The 18,505-nt window shown below is 37.3% G+C and overlaps 1 protein-coding gene across 1 annotated transcript in view; it reads right to left on the bottom strand.

The window, feature by feature from the left end:
• The window catches only part of PLXDC2 (plexin domain containing 2), a 416,442-nt gene that overhangs the window by 246,692 nt on the left and 151,245 nt on the right, over positions 1–18,505 (bottom strand). Inside the window, exon 2 of the mRNA XM_036459556.2 lies at positions 4,834–5,045. Coding sequence (XP_036315449.1) covers positions 4,834–5,045 — 212 coding nt within the window. The remainder of the gene's footprint in view (positions 1–4,833; positions 5,046–18,505) is intronic.

The raw sequence follows: 18,505 nt of genomic DNA, 5'->3' as shown, positions 1-18,505 counted from the left end.
ATAGTGGCCTGGAAAGAATCAGGACAGCAGTATTCTGCAAATTTCCATTACTCTCTTTCTGTGAAATGGGATAATGTGTTTTATTACTACCTTACATTTTTACTCATTATTGTTGCCATTAGATCTCTGAGACACAGAAGCAGTAGGATTTTCATTTACTGAGAATATTCTGATATATTCTCTATATTGAAAACATACTATGGACATTCTGCCCAGATGGCACACAGTGGAATTTGCCTTTTTCTTTATAACAATCAAAGTAACCACACTCGTTTTTTAGATTAAGCGTTTGACAGTGACTCCTTTCCTTTCAAATGCATTACCTTGTGAGAAAGTGCAATAAAATATTAGAACACACACAATAATGATGTGTGCACCAATTAGCAATTGCTAACTTTAAAAAACAACAACAAAACAATTGTGCAAGTTGAAAAAATAAGATGCAGACACATGGACAAATGTAGACCACAACAGAAGATTGGATAGTTTTTCTGTATGCAGTTAAGAGAAAAATGATTGAGCTCTAGTTTTTAGCTACAATTATCACACATATTTGGTGACACTTCTCCATAGCACCTCCTCAAATAAGAGAAACACGCATGATGCAAGAATTGCTCAAGATAACCTGCAGTTTCTAATTTGGTACCAAAATGATGAATCCATTAAATTGAGCTGCTTACCACATCGTTGGTAAGCAACTCAATTTAATCTAAGGTTTTTTGGAACCTTTCTATCCTCAAAACCACCAGGTAAATCTACGTGATACTCTGACTCCCTGTAACTTGAAGTGTGGCCTGTGGTCTAGACACAGCTGCATACCTGAGAAGCACTGGTTAGGCTTACAATTTCTGAGTCAGTTTGGATCACAAAGCTGCACTTACACTAGTACAATCCATAAGCCCTGCTTTTAAATCTTCCCTTCTTCAAGTCATCCAGGTGCTTTTTAATCAAGAAAGAAAAATCACATTTAATAATCCTTTTCCAAGATTAACCAAAGAATTTATATGCATAAATGCATAACCCATGGTCACAGATTCAGGGTTGATTTATGTCAAGTGAAGAATAATAAGTTACCAACCCCATCACACAGGAACAAGATGATACAAGTGAGCTTTATGAGACTCAGCGATTCTCACCAAACAGGGACCACCGACCGCTCAGGCCCTCTGGATTCTTTAAGGCACCTCTGATGCTATGAGTTCTCTGGGCAGCCATTGGTGCGGTGATGATACCCGCACTGCTCATGCCTGTGTGTGTCTGTGAGGTCATGGGGTTCACTGAAGGCTGCTCAAGCAAGGCTGAGTGTGGATGGGATTATACTTTACCTGAAAGTCCTGGAAGCCTTCAAAATCCCAAAGGAATCACAAAAAGGAGCACAGGAATGATTTCCCGTGATATCACACTCCCAATACCGACAAATCATAACAAGGACCTGTTCTATGTAGTTACATGTCCACAGAATCAGAGAAATTACATGAAGGAAGTCTCATGTGATCCAACATTCAGATCAACAGTGGCATTCACTCACTGTTGAGTCCCTGCTGGCTCAACATGTACAAATTTCAAGACATCTTTATGTCTTCACCAGAAGAATATTTTAAAAAAAGAAAAACAACAAAATACAATGGCAACAACAAAAAAGTTCAATTGGAAGAATTCTTTAGCTGGGATAGTGGGTTCTATAATCCCACCATTATCTGTTCTTGTGCAGGGCCAGAAAAAATACTGTCACCAATTTAAGAGAGTAACAGTCTTTGTTTCATAATGAATTTATGCCAAAATAGTGAATATGCCATTGTCTTTTGTTTTTGTTTAGTGAAAGTGGGATTTAAAGTCTAGACGTGGCAGAAGTGAGGACACACACAGGAATACCTAATGGGTGGTTTTAGTCTCAACAGGATACAAATTATTTTAAGAACTCCGAGTACAGCCAGGGCTCTCTGGCAAAGTGATTCTGGTTCCTGACATCGACTGTGGAAGCATCTAAAGGAAAAAGCACACAGTCTTTCATGCTATTGCTTGCAATCGGCTATAGAAAGCAAAATGCTTATTCCTAACAGACAAGGAAGATCTTGCCCCCATGCCCAGCACAGAGTGGTCACTGGGGTTCATTTCTTTTTTTTATTCCTGTTTACCTCAATCCAGGGTAAGTATTGTCCCCAAAAAGAGAGGCAACAATGTTCAAAAATACTATTTCAAGGGCCAGGATAAATAAACTTGGCAGAAAAGTTTCAGATGCAGGCTCTGGGTTTCCAGAGTTAGTGGCAGTGCCAAGAGATAATTTACAGGGCATCAGATCCCCAATAATCTTCATCAGTCCCCAGAATGCCATCAAACTAAATAAACTCTCCAAATAGAGGGAGTCCTATTCCTGTGAACATCTAATTTCAAGGTAAGTCCCCTTTCAGCCAGACTGAAACTCTAAGGCTGCTTTCATATTGCTGTCTGGGAGCTGCCACTATCCAAAATCCTCCCATAATCCAAGTGCCATTTACTGTTCCTTCTATATTACAGGAAGCCAAGTCAAGTAGAGAGCTTGAATGCCAGAGCTTGAATGCCAGCTCCCGAGTCTTTACTTATTAATGAGAGTCCTTATTAAAAGCACTAAACCTAGATCTGAAACACTAAACCTGAAACTGCCCTCAGGTGAGTCACTGAGATTGCTCAGAGAGCCTGGGGTGCCCATTGCCCCAGGGCCTAGGATGATACAAGGACTAAGGAAAACAATACCCATGCAACACCTGGCAGGTCTGCTGCTGGAGCACCCAGCAAACAGCCTCCTGCCACATCCTTCCTTTTTCTTTTCACCGATTCAACATCACTGACATTATGAGATTTCCCTTTGTTAGAGCAGAAAAAAAGGAAAAATTGGCTGACTGACAAAATCAGAACTATAATCACTCCAGGGCTGTATTTTGAGGAGTGTTCATACATCCCGGAGCAAAGGGCCTTTCAATTTTACAAGAGATGAGGGGGGACTTGGCATCCTGCACGCAGATCACAGAGCTCTGGAACCTGTGCCCGCTCTTGCCTTCTCAGTGGGTGCGGCTGTGCGCAGAGAGTAAAAGCCTCTGCTGAGCTCTCCTTCCTTTAAGTTGCACCCCAGCTGCAGAGCTTCTCAGGGAAGAATCATGTTGCCTACTCTGAGTTGCTATAACAACATAGTTGCCAAAATCGCAGGCACCCCGCAGGAGCCAAATAGCTTCTGAGACATGCTGTGCGACTCCTGCTCCTGGCACACCCTCTGTGGCCTGTGAAAAGTCCTGGCTGAGGCAGCCCGGGGCCACCAGAGGCACATGCTAGTTAAGGAGATGGAGAGGGGTTTTGAAAATTGTTGGGCTTCCCACAGACACAGAAGGCCACTGGCCTGTGCTTCAGATCTTCTGAAACGTCCTCTCGCTAATGAGGCAGCGAGTGCTGCCTTGATACAATTGGCAGAACTACGTTGTATCTATTTCATGAACTTGAGCTTTTACCCTAAATAATGAGTAGTTCACAGCAGTAAAAAGGAATGGTGCCTGGTCCTTAAAAAGTATTACGCTTGTCACCTGGGAGAAAGTAGAAACGAAAACTTCAGATTGAAAGAGAATATAGGAGTGGACAGCAGTCAGACCATGGGTGACAACAGAACCCTGACCCCATCCTCTAGAGAGCAACCAGTCCCGGGAGCCAGAACAGAAGCGTGGCAGCAACTGGTCCAACTCAGGGCCAACCACAGAGAGCCACATATGGTCGCCCAACCAATCAAAGGAAGTGTTTTGTTTTTAAATAGCCCGCCTCTAGCTTCTCCAGGCCAACAACCACCAATCAGAGCTTACCAGTACGTAACGATTTCTCTTTTTTTAATTGAAAACCTTTCCCACGCTTTTATTATTTATGAGTCTCCACCAAAGGCAAGTGATGGAGGCTGGCTCCCTTGCTTTTGCAAACTGAACAAAACAGCTTCCTTTCTCACTTAGGTGGTTTTTGCTCACATCCATAAGTGTTATTTTTGTTATATCTAGTGTACTAACAAGATCATATTTTATGATTTGCAATGTTAAGGACTGAGGCCTCTGGGTAACCCTAAAAATCTACCTAAAATATACCCTCAGCAAACTTCCAGACTCACCAAACCCATCACCAACCCCTTCCCTTTCCCTTCCCCTTCCACCTCATGGCTCCACCCATAATAAAGAATTCCTTACAGTCAGAGTGGCCAACCATCTCAATTATCCCAGAACTGTCCTATTTTTAGCATGGAAAGTCCTACAAGCCAGAAAGACCCCAGTCCTGGACCCCTCAGCTCTCTGCCAGATTCTTCTCTCTCCCCAATGCCCATGTCACTTGGTGGGCTCTTCTCCACCTGCCAAGGTTCTGACCAAAAGCCCACCTCTAGAGTTCACTTCTCTGACAGCAGCCTACCTCCTAGGCCCAGGCAGATGGTCACTCCCTCCTCCATATCTCAGGGCATAGGAATGACTTGACAATGGCGAGTAGACCCTGTTCCACAGCACATTCCCCGCAGACGGGTACTGTATTGTCCTCAGCTTTGTGGTCCCCTCACTGTCTTCACCACACCAAGTCCATGCTTGTCTGTTTCATGAGTAAATCAACTTGCAGGTGATGAAATGGGTTACCTATTTATTTATTTACTTACTTAATTTGTTTAATATAATAGTTTATTATTGGATTACTGAATATTAACAAATTAATTATTTATCAATGAATTATATTGATCTTAAAAAAAAAAGGTCCAAAAGTTCTAGGTTGGTTTGAAATGACAGTATGTAGATATAGGTGCCTTGCCATAACTGTACGCATTAATCCATTTCAGCTACTCAGGTTGCTTACCTCGATCTGGGTGGCATTGTCCTGCCCGTCGTCCAGCAGCAGGTCTGTGAAGCCTCGGGGCTCCGGGGAGTCTTGGCCCAAACTGGCTCGGTTGGTGTCCAAGGCCTTGAGCGGATCTGTGTTCCTTTTCCACCTGTGGCTGAAGGAATGTGTGTCTACTTCTATCTCCTCTCCTGCTTGCGGGAAGGCCTGCCCAACTTGATATTGCCAGTCTGTTTGAAAGTAAATAAAACAACGAATTACTTCCTTGCTATGAATCATACACATATTAGCAACTGAAGTAGGAAAACTATCTGCTAGTCATGAAAATAAAGAACTAGCTCATACCAGTGAATCTGTTTAATCGTATTATTTTGAGTTGGTATGCACATCTCTGAGTAGAATGCAATTTTAGGACACATTATAAGTCCTGACAGTGGTTACTGTGAAGACCCAGCGGAGTCTCTAAAACAGATGTGTAGCCCTAAGGCAATGTATTTTTATTCCCTTCCCTCCCCACCTTCCACAACACACTTCATAAACATTCCCCGGTTGCTCTGAGAAGACAAGCTAGAATCCAGACAAAGGAATGAAAACCAAGTGATTCTCAGTCCATTTGAATATAAAAGTCAGACATTATTAACGTGTGAACTAATATTCCTTTCACATGAATTATGCTGAACAGCAGAGAGACAACAATGTGTTTGAATGGTTTAAATAATACATGGAATGATCTTTGTTTATATGTGCTAACCTGCTTCGTAGCTCACAAGTCAAACTGGGCTCACTGCCTAACTCATTTAATCAGCAACGCTCTCAGGAGGCATCATAAATGCCCTAGTTCACTTGTGCTGTTCTTACCTTAGAAACTTGCTGTGGTGGTAAAGAATGGCAGTGATAGGCACTTAGAGAAATGAAATGAAAGGCAAGGGGATCAAATCACAAAGGTGTTTTAAAGCTATCTGCAGGGACAGTCCCTGCTGACCCAGCTCATCCAGCCACTATAGGAGGGGAAATTAGATTTAATCATTAGTTCTAGCCTTTCATTTCTGTAGGTCAGCAGGGGAAGGGATACCACAAGTCTGAGAAATTCAGTTTCCGGCTAGGAAGAACAGCCCTCTTCTACACAACTATTACTAAAAGATATGAAATGACAGCCTTTATAACTGGCAGGATATGGCTTCAAAAAGAGCTTACGAGGGCAGTGATTGAATCATAGCTGTGATGTTCCTCTCAATGCAAGAACATTCCAAGAAACCAAAATGTGTTTAATGTGGCTTATAACACCATTGAATCAATTACTCAGAACTCTAATAACTTAGGTAAGGCTACTGCTCATCATAGGAAAACAGTATAAAATATCTCCCTTTCAACTCAAACAAAGGTGATAATTCTTCTTGACAAAGAACTATTCTTTGGTTTCATCATGAACTTAAAAGATCTCCTACTGCCTGATGTTTTAGTGGATACAGCTAGGAGAGAAACACTACCATCGGGTGGGTAATGTAGACTTTTCTATGGGTTCATAGAATGATAGGATTTAAAAGAACCATGGAGAATGAAAATGACCAAGAACTCCAGAAATGCCACAAAAATGTAGCACTATGTTCAATTCATAGAACTGTTGTAAGGCTGCAAAAGCTCATGTACAAAAAGGGTTGATTACTGTCCCCTCCCACCCTCCACTGCAAGAAATGATTCTTTTTTTTTAATATTCACTCGAGGATATTTATTGATTTTAGAGAGAAAGTGAGTGGGGAAGAGAGAGAAACATAGATGTGAGAGAGAAACATCCATTGGTTGCCTCTACCCTTATGGGGGATCGAATTTGTAGCAACCTGGGTATGTACTCTGATCAGGAATTAAAACCTCAACCCTCTGGTACATAGGACAACACTCCAGCCAACTGAGCCTCCTAAGCAAGGCAGGAAATGCTTGTTGTTGTTTTTTTGTGGTTTTTTTGTTTGTTTTTTTAGACTGTTGTTCCCACTAACCATTGGAGAGTGCTCAGTAAATTTTTGTTGAATGAATGAATGAATAAATAGGCCGATGAATTGCTGATAGTTTCTTTGGAGCAAGAATGACAGGACTAGGCAGAATTGTTTCATAGGAGAAACACTGTACAAGGATTCAGGAGACTTTTAGAGCGGAATTTTTTATTGTTAGGTTTGCTGGATATGGGGTTTTAGAATAGTTCACAAAACTTCCTGTGCTTTAGTTTCCCTATATTTTAAATGGGAATGACAATATTTTACATGAAGAAGTAGGCAGCTTTTCCTGAGGATATGGAAGACCTATGATTCTAGGCAAAGATAGAGAGAGCAGTTTTATTTGCTTTATTTATATATCCTGCCTCATTATTAAAAATATGTGAGTCAGTTTACAAGAAAAGTAAGCAATAAAAGTTTTACAACAACCAAATCAGGACTTCCTAGCACAGGGCTCATATTAGCTTTAGGGCTGTGCATTTGCCTCACATTAGGTGGGTGGGCATCTGAATACACATAGTCCTGGAGGAGCAACTGAAAACCTACACAGGGTCCTTGCTCTATTGTTAACCTAGACCAGAAGTGTAGCAAATGCAATGCAGTTAATGGATTCAACAGTCCTAGATGCAAATAAATAGTTTTAAAATTACACAAATGGAGCTGATCCAAACAGAGAGTTGTTGTTTTGCCTTTTCCCTTCTAAAATGTAAATTAGGGAAAATATATCAAAAACTTCAAAGACTTAGATTTTATTAAAATCTTCAAAACAGAATTTCAAAACAACTCTGGGTTACTTTTAATTTAGTATTATTATTGGATATTAATTAACTGATATTGATTTTACCACTATCTTTTTAGATGTTTATAGCACAGGACAAAATATAGCCTTTTTCATGATGTCTGTCTGGCCAATAAGTCACACCGGCTCCTGTGTTTCTGGCCCAGGGCAGGGAGCAGGTGGAAAAGCAGCCCTGGAGCAGCTGTGTGCATAGGAATCCCATTTCCCAACTTCCCTGAGTCCCCTTTCTCATTCTCTCCCTGCTTTTTGACCCAAGAGAAGAAATAAAAGGGAGCATCAAATCTCAGGAACAATAAAGTTCATATTCCCCACTGTGAAGTTAATTAAACAGGAGGCCATTAGACTGAGGTGCTACTAATACTTAGCAAACCCCAACCTAAGCCTGTAAATGCCTCAGGGTTAAGAAATCAAACCTAAAGGCAATCAGTCACAAACAGCCAACTCTGCTTTTCTGAATCCAGCAAATGCTTAAGCTATAGGCAATCAAATGGGTTCTTACTTTGCTTCCCCCTTTTCTCCATAAAAGCCTCTCCCCTTAGCTCCTGTCCTTGGAGTGCTCCTAACCCCTTCTGGTTAGGTGCTGTCTCTTGGAATTGGATCTTGGTCAGGTGAACTTAAGTTTTTTAATATGTCAAGCATTGTCTTTAACACTGCTTACTCTGAAGTCTGGGGTGCTTCATTAATGTGTCAAACTCCTGTTTTTGCAGTGACTACACAAATTTTATTATTAAGATTACTGGGAAAGGTAAATTAAGCAACAGGTAGGCCTCCCATATGAAGCAAGAATCAATGGTTACTCTAGCACTTACAAAGATAAGTCTCCAGATACCGGTATTGTTTTGGTGGTGGTGTTTTTAATTTCCAGTTGTGTTTTAACATTTTTCTCTCTTGCTTTGCCATTACATCAGTTAATACAATCATTGATTGGTTTGTCTCCATCATGGATGGGCTTACTCCTTCTAAAATTTGCTACCTTAATCTGTGTAAGCTGATAAAAATGGATCATTTGCTGCCTCCAATTGTATTTACAAAAACTAAACATAATTTAAAGACGGACCTGAGGGTTTTCTAATGAGAAATTTTTTGAGTTTTAGAGGCTGGCCTCCATGAATTTTCTTTGGTTGCTATCCTCCTATATAATAAAGAGGTAATATGCAAATTGACCATCACTCCAACACACAGAAGGCTGCCCCCATGTGGACACAGATGGCCACCACAAAATTGCCAGCAGGAAACGGTAGTTGGGATGGACCAGGCCTGCAAGGGAGGGAAGTTGGGGGCAATCAGGCCATCAGAGGAGGGCAGTTGGGGGTGACAGGGCCAGCAGGGGAGGACAGTTGTGGGGGACCAGGCCTAAAGGGGAGGGCAGTTAGGGACAATTGGGATGACAGGGGAGCAGTTAGGCATTGATCAGGCTGGCAGGGGAATAGTTAGGGGCTGCACAGGCTGGTAGGCAGAAGCAGTTAGGGGCAATGAGGCAGGCAGGCAGGCAAGCAGTTGGGAGCCAGCAGTCCTGGATTGTGAAAAGGATGTCCCAGACTGGAGAGGATTAAGGCTGGGCTGAAGGACACACAGCCCCTCTCCCCATGCACGGATTTCATGAGACTGGACCTCTAGTTTTAGATATAATTATTTTTCTCTGGTTATGTTATGAATAAGCAAGACTGCCCCATCATGTACAAAGGATGCATTCCTATATGTTCATTATTCAGTAGCACTTGGTTCATCAAGACTAAAGTATAAAATTGGCTTAGATTTTGGTTCCTTTTCTGAATCATTTTTAAAGAAGATAAGTAAAAAATGGATGTTTTACAGAAATAAAGATAGAGAAAAACTAGCAAAACCCATAGCCAAATTATCTACACTGTGAATTATTCCTATACACTTTACAAGTTTTCAAACTCATGAAAATATTTTAAATCACCACCAAAACAAATCATTCAGGAGCAAGATGAACAGTATATGTAACATAATCTATCCCTTCCCAGCTGCAGTGAAAACGAACACAACAGGAGGGATCTTTGAATCATCTGTTTGAACAGATTGTATGCTTTCTGTCCACTGTATGTTAATTAAACTACCATTGAAACCCTTCAAAGATAATTTTCTCCAATGTATTTTGCTATGGTTGTGAATCATATAACTCAACAAAGCATTAAATATATCTAATGACTCCTATTTGGATATACAGAGAGAAAACTTAAGGACATATTTTTTTGTATATAACATATAAGTTGATCTTAACACAGTCTTGAAATATTTTACTTAATTAAAATAGCTGATAAGCTATCACTGAAGAAGTCACTTCATTATAGTTCAAATATACCATTGCTATGAAATCCAATAATGTCTAGCTAATGAGAATAAAAGAAACTTACATATATCCTTCTATCAATATATGTAAACCTAGCAAGTCTCCTTTGTGCCATCACATACTATAAAATGAAATAATGCAAAAAAACATAAAAACAGTAGGGAAGAAAGCTGTGCAGGGCTGTATATGTTTATATTTTGTGCTATCATAATGATTTTATTTAAACACCTTACATTTGATTATTATAATAGTTATATGTTGAAAACATCTTGGGACCCATTTCTTGAGGCTTGCATACACATCATATGCACAGTACACATGGAACCACCAAGAAGTATACTGACATGAATCTTATGTAATTAGGATCCATTAAGATTTCACCTTTTGGTAAGCACTTTGGTCTGCACTTAACAAGTTAATAAAATCACCCCTTTGAATCCTCTGCAGAAAACATTAATTTGCTTCACTGCATACAGATTTATTGGCTAGATCCATCTGAGAATAGATAAAATTATTTGGCTAAGGTAGACTGCCATATGGCTTTGCATCTCAATTTATTGTCAAAGTGAGGAGGGAATTTTATGCAAATGATATGTCCCTGGTTATGTCTTATAATGAACTCACTATCCAGGGGACTTTAAGGTTTGGCTGATAGTATTATAGAGTAAGAGAGCTACAGAAGTGAAAGCATGCAGAATGTTTTGTTGAGAGATATAAAAGGGCTTTAGTGGGACTGTGACATCATAATCTTTTTAAGCTCCGGATGTAATTCTTTGTGCCGTCACGGGTGAGGACTACGGCTCCAGATTCTGGTCCCACCATAGGTGTCTTATGTCACATCATCACCACCTTTTGCCTCAAAACTGGTCTTACTATCTTTAAACTCTTCCTTGTCCAACCTTATTTCCAACTGTTACCTGCTATACTTTGCAAATGTATCCACTTTTTTTTTTTCTATTAAAACCTCTAATGGCTCCCTACCACTCACAAAACTATAAATCCCTCCATGCTCTTGTTCCAAACACTCCCTTGTCTCTGACTCCCCATCAGGCCCTGTGCCCCCACCTCGCAGAATTTCTCAGTACTCTTTACTGCAATGAATACAGTTACTTTTGCGTGGAGATAAGCCTTTCCTCACCTCGGATTTTAGAAAATTTCAAGTTTCTTCAAGATTCAGCTCAATAATTGTCTTGTTAAATGAAGCTTCCCTTGAGTCACCCAGGCAGAGCTAATTGAGTTTTCTTCTATAATGCAATAACTCTTTTTACCTGACTTTTAAAACACTTTTCTGCCTGTCACTTGAATGTGCGATTATGCAGAAAAGAGTTAAACACAGCCTGAGACTGCTATCCACAGAAAATTGTGTTTGCAAGGCCCTTGGCTGGTGGTTAAGAAATTAGACTTAAGGTGACTTCCCCCATTCCCTAACAGGTAATAGTGAATCACTGTAGCTAAGCCTTTTGAGTAAGCAATAAGGCTTATGCTGAACACCTGCCTTCCTTCTGGGAGTCTGGAATTTTGGGAAATGCTGGACAGAAAGCAGTTATGGAAACAGTTTCCATTAAAAACCTTGGGCATTGAATTTCCAATGACTTTCCCTGTAGACCATACCATTTACATGTGTTGTCACAGTGTGTTGGTGGAGGAATTAAACATCCTGTGTGCTCCTGCTGAGGAGGGCTTTTGGAAACTTGCTCTGGCTCCTCACAAGTGCCTATCCGTTTGCAAATTTTGCTTTATATCTCTTTTCTGCAATAAATCATAACCATGGGCACAGCTATATGCTGAGCTATGTGTCCTCATAGAACATCCCCAAACCTGCCTTAAAGACACCTGATGCAGAGATGATTAGGAACAGGGACTCTATCTGACTTATATTTTTGTCCCATCAGTACAAGCATAGACACTGAAATGTAATAACTACTTGAAGTTTTTTTGATTATGAAAGAATGAATGAGTAAATGAATGATTAGTTTGTTTACTGCTTATTTGAAAAGTGTCTTAAAAGTTATGTATGCAATTTATTGTCCAATTTCTTAGGATTTTAACCATGTTTTTGAATAGTCAGGCAATAGGGTGGATGAAGGAGAAAACTGTGGGAAAGCAAATCTATAATAGCGCCTATTTATCTTATATGACTTTGATTCTAAAATAGCTGCTGGCCAGTTGAGTGATGTTCCACAACACTTAGGGTTGCAGTTCATCACCTCAGCTCTTTTCCATTAATGGGCTCAGTAAGAAATGCAACATATGTCTTTGAAGAACAGACATGGCCCTGCTAAATTGAGAAGCTCTGGAGTAGATGAAATAAGAACAATTTTAAATTAAAAGTAGAAAATAAGCCGATACTGGTTTGGCTCAATGGATAGAGCGTCGGCTTGGGGACTGAAGGGTCCTGGGTTCAATTCCAGTCAAGGGCATGTACCTTGGTTGCGGGCACATCTCCAGTAGGGGGTGTGCAAGAGGCAGCTGATCGATGACTCTCTCATCGATGTTTCTAACTCTCTATCTCTCTCCCTTCCTCTCTGTACAAAAATCAATAAAATATATTTTTTTAAAAAGTAGAAAATACAGTAAGTGAGAATTACTCAAGAAGGTTGAAGCATAGGAGCTCAGTTTCTGAGACAGCAAAGCATTAGAACCATAGAGGCCTTAGGCCAACATGTAAGCACAGGCACAGCCCCTTCTCCGAGTCTCCTTCTCTGACTTCTGAGCCATTGTAGGGTTCTGGGTTACTGTGGGTATTTTTCTAAAGAATATTAGGCAAGCCTAGAGTAGCTCAGCCAAGTGGTTGAGCATCGACCTATGAACCAGAAATCGTGGTTCAATCCCTGGTCAGAGTACATGCTCAGGTTGCTGGTTTGATCCCCTATAAGAGGTGTGCAGCAGGCAGTTAATCAATTATTCTCTTTCATCATTGATGTCTCTATGTCTCTCTCAGTCTCTTTAAAAACAATGATAAAGCAACATTAAAAAAAAAGAATATTAGACAGTGTAAAAAATATACAAAAAAATTAAGCAGAATGGGAAAATCTAATCAAACATTACAAAATAGAATCAATTTATAATTCTAAAGTTTAATAATTTTCTAATTTTACTATTAAATAAGATAATAAGCAGACATTTTAATTTTACCCGTAAGAATTATAAATCATTCTATGGAAAACATGCTGAGCCTTATAATAAAGTTTAAGATAATTTTAAAGTACTGCAATATATTTACTAAAGCATTACAAATAAGAAGAATAAAACTGTATTAAGTTAATGGGAGCTTTATATATTGCTTTTAATATGGGTTAATAATACTAATAAAAATAACTAATATTCATTTAGGATTAATTAAATTCCAAGCAATGTTTTAAAAATTTGCATACATTAGTGTATTTGTCATGTATTATTATTAGTCCATTTTACAGATGAGGACATTGATGCATATGAGAGGTGCTAGACTAGGAAGGAAACCAGAGCTTGACCCAGAGGCTTAGTCTTAACTATGATCTAATCTGCTTCTCATTAGTGTTTCAGGGACCAATTTAGCAATCTGTTACAAAGCCTAAGGACATGACAAAAAGAAATAATCTAAAAGAAAAAACAAAATAAATTAGACAAAATGGATTATTTAAAAGAACAAAACTATATAAACAATCTAGTATTTGAAAGCAATAAGGATTACAATATCCATCAAGTTGACTGTGCCAATGACAGTAAATGGAACAATGTTAATGTAAAAACATAGCAGTAATAGCACATTAATATTGATTATATTTTTGTTATATCTTGAAAGATTGCTAAGTACTTTAAAATAAATAATTAATAATCTTGTTAATTAAGAATTTTCTATTAACTGCCAAGTAGAAATTTAAAAATAAATAAATTACTTCAAGTAGATTTCAGCATTTGTTTTACTTCCTGTTTCATAATAAAAAGGACAATTGTCAAATAACTCAGACCATCCACTGATTTTTCAAATAAAGCTGTCAGATTTGAAGAATAAACTCATTTTCACATGAGCCATATCTACAAATAAACAGAGAAAATTGCCCTTAATTAAATCTTGATAATCTGTCTTTAATAAGCTACTTGAGATTTTTCTGAAGGATATGTTACATCATGAATCTAGAACCTCCATCGAATTTTTAGGTATGTGACTGAATACTATCTATAAAATGAGAGGGGCAGCTTTATAGCCTTCACCATCCTTCCCTGCTATAAAAGCCTGTCATCTCCTGGATAGCTAAGTATTTTCACATATTTAGGGCTATTATGGATCATATATATTACGTTTTTGTTTTCAGGTTTTATATTTAGCTTGTGAAAATTTATGTACTGTGAGAGTTTAGAGCCTCCAGAACACAATAAAAAAAAAAAAAACTTACATGGTAAAACACATTAACACTTCTACTTATCATTAGCCATCCTAAACTACCCTGTTATATGTATTTTAGAATGAGGGCTTTGCGCAAAAAAAAATAAGTCCCAACCAGGGGAGATGGAAAATTCTACAAACAAGGACCAGCCATGGCCAATAGCCTCTCAAAGAAAAATCCGAGTCCTCTGAGCCCGAACAGACCAGATGGAATCTACTGTTATAATGGTGCCCCGTGTCAAAGATGATGTCCAAATGCCTAGGGCCCAAATCACTGAGGGGCCTCGATTTAATTGTGGCTGCCAGATGTCCGACAGACACCATCTCATTGCATATTGTCATCAGACCACATTCAGTCTGGAATCAGAATCTATAATGGCCAATGTTAAGCACAGGATGACTTAGCCAATGGCCTCAGATGCCAATCAACACATGTGTTTCTATCAGATTATGCTTTATAAATTTTGCCTGATTTAAATCATGTAAATCATATCATTATCAAAATAGACCAAATTTCTATAGGTTAAATGCCCTTTAGAGACTTTGTGGGGACTTGGTCAAGAGGCCAAAATCAACTCCAATTTCCTCATCACAAAATTATCTCTATTATTTTTTGTTTTAAATTATGTTCCTCTGGTTATAACTGTGTAACCTAAATGCAAGTCCTTCTGGGCCTATGCTTCTCTGTTAAAAAACTTTAGGAAGTAGAAGATTTGATTGTATTCTTAGATTCAAAACCAGCAATAATTTTTGGAAATTTAACTAAGTGATTCTAAAGTTCAATCTGAACCAATTAACAGGTTAACTACACTCCAACTTCCCACTTCCCTGCGAAGAGATGAGCAGTGCCCTCTACATAACCCAACAACTGAGTGATAAACACTTGGTTTGACAAGGCCTCTAGACCTGGACTCAGCTCTGCAGCCTGGTGTGTGAGCATTATGACTGACCATATACTATTAGTTGTTAAATATTTCATATCAGCTGGATAAAAGTGAAAAATACCACTACAATATCTACATTTATGAGATTCCTTCAGTGTGCTAGTATTAAAAACACAGAAAAACAGAATATTGTCTTAAAACACTCTAATTGGAGATTCAGTCATTACATAAAACACACATAAATAGCATAACACCATTAAAGAATGTTAAGCAAAAAAATAAAATGGTCTTATATTCAGTGTCAAACAAATGTAAAAGACCAGCAGGGAAAACATAAGTAGCACATATCATGATTATTATTGTGTATATCTATTTAATTTTTACCTACAAAATGGCAATCACATATGATGTATCTATCTATCTATCTATCTATCTATCTATCTAACTATATACACAGTAACTATACTAACAATTTAATTAGTTCTCAATTTAAAAAATGGGCAAGTGCCATAAATAGATAACTCACAGCAAGTGGCATAAATAGATAATTCAAAAAATATAAATCCTAAAAAATATATAAAATGTTTAACATTATAACAAGTCAGAGAAATGCAATAAAATACAATTATTTTTCTACTCCATCCACAGAAATTTATAGTAAAATTGTATTGTTCAGTATTTGATAAGAGTTTTTCCTGAAGCAAGTATTAAATTACCTAATATTGGTAGTGGGATTATAATTTAATCTATGGGAAAATTTTCTATGGGAAAATTTTCAATCTGTAATAAAGTAATTTTAGGAGTTGATACTATGTAAACATCCTTAGATGTGCAAAAAGACATGAAAAAGTAGACAAAAATGGTATATAGTCTTTGAATTGGGTTACAATATATATATGCATATATATTTTGTACCTATTACACAAAAGAAGAAAAGACAAGAAGAAATACATTGTAGTATTAATAGTACTTTTCTCTATATCATGAAAAATGTCAGCATCTATGTTTTGGTTTATTCTTTTGGTATATCTTTATTTTATAACTTTTCTAAGTGTGCTGCTTCTATTGAATATAAGTGAGAGAAAAATAGTTCTAAGTCTGCATAGTTTGATGTTCAAGCTTAATATTTAAACTTGCTGAAACCTTAATGATCATCAAGATACATCTTCCTAGGCAGAGTTTACTTTTTTCTTTTTAAAAATTTTTTCATTGATTTGCTTATAGGAAGAGAGAGCGAGAGAGAGAGAAACACTGATCAGCTGCCTACTGCACACCTCTCTGCTAGGCCTGAGCCTGCAACCTGGGCGTGTGCCCTTAGCGGGAATCCAACTGGCAACCTCTTGGTGCATGAGACAATATTCAACCAACTGAACCACAACAGCCAGGGCTAGGCAGGGTGTTTTTAGTGTGATCTCATAGAACTTTACTCAAACCTACTGCTGTGCTCTTCTTATTATATTGTAATTATTGATTAAATGCCATCCTTCTACAAGCTACCATGACTTTAGCCAGGGGAGGTACCATTTATTCATCTTTGTGCTCTTATTTGTTATTCTAATGAAAGTTCACTAAAACTGCCTAGATTGTCCAGTCTGTCTGTTCCCCTGGGATATGTCATAACAAAGCTGGGATAGTGATTTGGCATTTCCCATAAAGACAGTTGTTCCTTAAGACAATTTTATTTCTCTGCTCTTCATTCTTAGACTTGAATACTTAGATGAGTTGGGTTATTTCTTTAGAAAATTTAGAAGCAGGCCTGCCAATTTCTGTGCAATGCCCAATACTTTTCTCACTTCTTTTTCTATATATAAGTTTCATGAAATAAAAGTTCACTGTTAAAGACTTTTAAAATATTAATATAGATTGCCATAGCAAGATAAAATAATTCTCCCCAAATTGCACTATTTCTCATATTTGATTGAAATATTTAATGAAACATATCTTCAAACAACCTTAGGACCACAAAGCAATGGGCAAAACTCCTTAGTTTTAATATTTTCAAGAAACTTTACAGTAAATAATGTGGAAAAATTTACTGGAAAGATGTATGATTCTGAATTTCAAAAGCATTGTAAAGCAAGGATTCATAAATAATGTTAGTCACAACAGAAAGCATGTAATTCTTTAACTCACATCAACACTGTTATTTATACTTCAATATGGAATAATACATACAAAAGATGTATTTGCTTCATTAAGTATTTTTGTGAATTTACCAGCTGATTACTCACATAATTTACTCACCCAGTTCACCTGATAAATAACTCAAGCAATTATTAGAGGTGAAATACCCTGATACAGAAAAAAAAATATTTCTTGATATAAGTCTATGATTTGAAATTATAAAACAACACAAATAATATCCTAAATAGATTCTTTCACAAGAATAAAAAACTTCAAGCCCAAAACTGAAAATTATGAGAAATAGAAAGCAAAACATCATATAAGTATAGTTATAATTTTTTTTATCAATGGTATAATACTCTTAATAAAATATTTTAATCCACTGAATTTAGCAATATTTTCCCACTTTTTTTGGAATATTAACTACCTTTCATTCAAATTACAGTTTTAAAATAAATTTCCAAAGAAATTTAAAAATATCATGAATATTTGAATTTTGTCATTACTTTCCTAAATAACATTCCTAATTAAATTGCATGATTGCGTTATTTATACTGATTACACATTTGAGGAACATTGTAAATAAAGCACAATCAACAATATTACATTAAAAAAAGAAGGTAAGACAGGAAAAAAATGTGCTAAAATCAGATTTCAATTTCCATGCTATATTCTTAAAATATGCAAACTACAAGTTAAGGATTTCCAAAGTGAGATGGAAATACAAAGTGACATTCCATCCACGTACAGATTAGTGGAACTCTGGAACTTTTAGAATCCAATTCCTTTCTTCTCCTTCTGTTCTTACATTACTTTTTTGTAAATGGTTTTTCACTTATACAACAACTTTCAGATAGATTGAAAAAGCCTCTGCTTTAAATACTTATTACAGTATGCATTTATCAAGAACTTCCCTTCTGTGGGTGTGCCTACTTTAGTACATGACAAAAAAAAATACATATATGAAATTCATAAAATAATGTAAAACCTATGAATTTTTTTTTTAATTTTTGGTCATAAACCTCTTGCCAGGATATTGCCAAAACTTTTTATTTTGTATATTTACTAATGCTTAGGATAATATTAAAAGAGGAATTACTTCCTTTATTTCACAAATAAGCAATGTCTGAGGAACATGGATTTAAAAAATCTTGCTCTACTTTGTGATGACTTTTATACAGTTTCCTAAAGTAAAGAAGAATCTCCCCATTTCATTTA

Source organism: Pipistrellus kuhlii, unplaced genomic scaffold (assembly GCF_014108245.1).
Source record: "Pipistrellus kuhlii isolate mPipKuh1 unplaced genomic scaffold, mPipKuh1.p scaffold_m20_p_1, whole genome shotgun sequence".
Classification (NCBI taxonomy): Eukaryota; Metazoa; Chordata; class Mammalia; order Chiroptera; family Vespertilionidae; genus Pipistrellus; species Pipistrellus kuhlii.
This window is presented reverse-complemented; position numbering and strand designations above follow the sequence as displayed.